This window comes from Engraulis encrasicolus, chromosome 15 (assembly GCF_034702125.1).
Source record: "Engraulis encrasicolus isolate BLACKSEA-1 chromosome 15, IST_EnEncr_1.0, whole genome shotgun sequence".
Taxonomy (NCBI): domain Eukaryota; kingdom Metazoa; phylum Chordata; class Actinopteri; order Clupeiformes; family Engraulidae; genus Engraulis; species Engraulis encrasicolus.
The window spans coordinates 24,665,624-24,668,123 of NC_085871.1; the positions used below are offsets into that span (position 1 = coordinate 24,665,624).

The window sequence follows — 2,500 nt, forward strand, 5'->3', positions numbered from 1 at the left end:
CCAGCATCCTCGGGCAAGGTCTTGTCAATAGTGAGGGAACACTTCCCTCCTGAAAGGAAAAAACAGCAAAAGAGCAATCAAAAACTTGTTAGAATGGGATAACAAATGGATAAAACTATCCAGTCAAACAATAAATACTTAAGTCCTCACGCCACAAACTTGTTAAAATGGGATGAAACTATTCACTGAAACAATATAACTAAATCTGAAAAACATAAACAAAAAAGAAAGACTAGACACTGGCTGAGATTGTTATTGTGTTATTGCGTAACTGTATTGGTTGCAACACTACACTTGCGTGCACAAAAAAAGTACAATTTCAACTTGAATCAACGTTGGAATGCTTGTCTTGACATGGTACCATAGATGCCAATGCTGTACAACTATATATTGTCTACGTTGCATTGCCCAGTAAAAAATGTCAACCACCCATGGGAGGCTTCCATTGGCTTTCTCGTGCTTATTTTAGCAATCGGCTTAACCAAAGGTTAGAGTTGTAGCTTTTCATTGTGAGAGGAAAGCTATGGGTTCCTGTTTTGCAGGAAGTTAATTGTGACTATAGACTTGTATATCTTGTTATCAACTTCATGCAACAACCTATATGCACTGATTTCTCTGTTTTCATAGCAATTGTAATCTCCATGTGCTTCAGTAATCTTAACGTTATTGTTGTCATCACTTGATATGACCATATCGTAATGGCAACCAAAAAAAGACCTACGCATGGAGAGGAATAGAGAGAAAAATGGAGAGAAGGATTCAATAGCTTGTCCAACCGAAAGACCCTGTAAGATCTGTGTACATATGCATACAATGACAGAAAACCCACATCAACCACATCAAGTTAGTCAGCAAAACAGCTAAGCTAAGCCACGTACTACAGTAGGTCGCAACACAAAGCACAAGGTGCAGCAACACCCCAAATAATCAACAATCCTTCCAGGAGAAGTTTTAAATATGCATCGATCTCCACCAATGAAAGACAAGTGGCTCCCCTGCATGCCCTCAGAAGTGTCAAAAACCCTTTTCAGACGTAAAACCAGTGGCCCACTTTCCTTGCAACACATGTGTTTAATTGGTCTAGCTGTTACTATCAGCTGATTCAAAACTGGATGGATCAAATCCGTAGCAGGGTTTTTACTTCCTGAGCCACTCCATCCCCTGACCCTCCACCATCTGACCGGTATAGGGAGATGGATGATCCCCATCTGAAGCAGCGTACTGTCTGCAACGCCCCCCTCCCACACACACACACACACACACACACACACACACACACACACACACACACACACACACACACACACACACACACACACACACACACACACACACACACACACACACACACACACACACACACATACACACACACACACACACACACACACACACACACACACACACACACACACACACACACACACACACACACACACACACACACCACCCCAAGATCCCTTGCCCTGCTCCCAGTGCCCCCTCAACCTTCTGCCCTGTAGCTCTAGGGGAAGAGCGATGGACAAGGCAAACTCTCGTCGACTATCTCCCTCCCTTCATCCTCTGTCTACACTACCATATGGCCTGAATGAGAAGAAGAGCAATGAACCCCAACACTAACCCTCACCATTCCTCATGAGAGGTGTGGAGTCCTAGACTGGCCATCTGGCATAGTGGGCATTTCCTGGTGGGCCCCGCACCCTTGTGGGCCCTAAAATAGGGGCCCACAAGGGTGCGGGGCCCACCGGTGAGTCGAGTCAGTTGTGCGGCACTAATTATGGGGTGGTGGGGGCCCCTTTAATACCAAAGTGCTCGGGGCCTATTTCTCCCCCAGTCCAGCCCTGAGAAGAAGAGCAATGAACCCCAACACAAACCCTCACCATTCTTCGTGTGGAGTCCTAGAAGGGCTGCACTGGCCATCTGGCCTAGCGGACATTTCCCGGTATATATATATATATATATGTTTATTTTTTGACATTTCTGAAAATAGGGGCCCACAAGGGTGCAGGGGCCACCGGTCAGTCAGTTCAGCGTTGCTAATTATGCGGGGCCCCTTTAAGCCAATGGTGCCCGGGCCCTATTTCTCCCCCAGGTCAGCCCTGAGAAGAAGAGCAATGAAGCCCATCACAAACCCTCCCTATTCTTCATGAGAGGTGTGGAGTCCTAGTGACATGGATTGCCAGTTGGGTCATTATATCATCACCATGCTTCACACACACATACAGCATACTGACAACAGAGTGTTGAATACTCAAGCACGATGACTCTGTCTGTGTGTGTGTGTGTGTGTGTGTGTGTGTGTGTGTGTGTGTGTGTGTGTGTGTGTGTGTGTGTGTGTGTGTGTGTGTGTGTGTGTGTGTGTGTGTGTGTGTGTGTGTGTGTGTGTGTGTGTGTGTGTGTGTGTGTGTGTGTTACTGTGGGTGGGTGTGTGTGTGTGTATGTGTGTGTGTATGCGCGTGTGTGTGTGTGTGTGTGTGTGTGTGTGTGTGTGTGTGTGTGT

General features: G+C 46.4%; 1 protein-coding gene across 1 annotated transcript in view; it reads right to left on the reverse strand.

Moving 5' to 3' along the window:
• mylkb (myosin light chain kinase b) overlaps positions 1–2,500 on the reverse strand; it is a 41,689-nt gene that overhangs the window by 34,811 nt on the left and 4,378 nt on the right. Inside the window, exon 2 of the mRNA XM_063217253.1 lies at positions 1–49. This exon is cut by the window's left edge and continues 68 nt beyond it. Coding sequence (XP_063073323.1) covers positions 1–49 — 49 coding nt within the window. The remainder of the gene's footprint in view (positions 50–2,500) is intronic.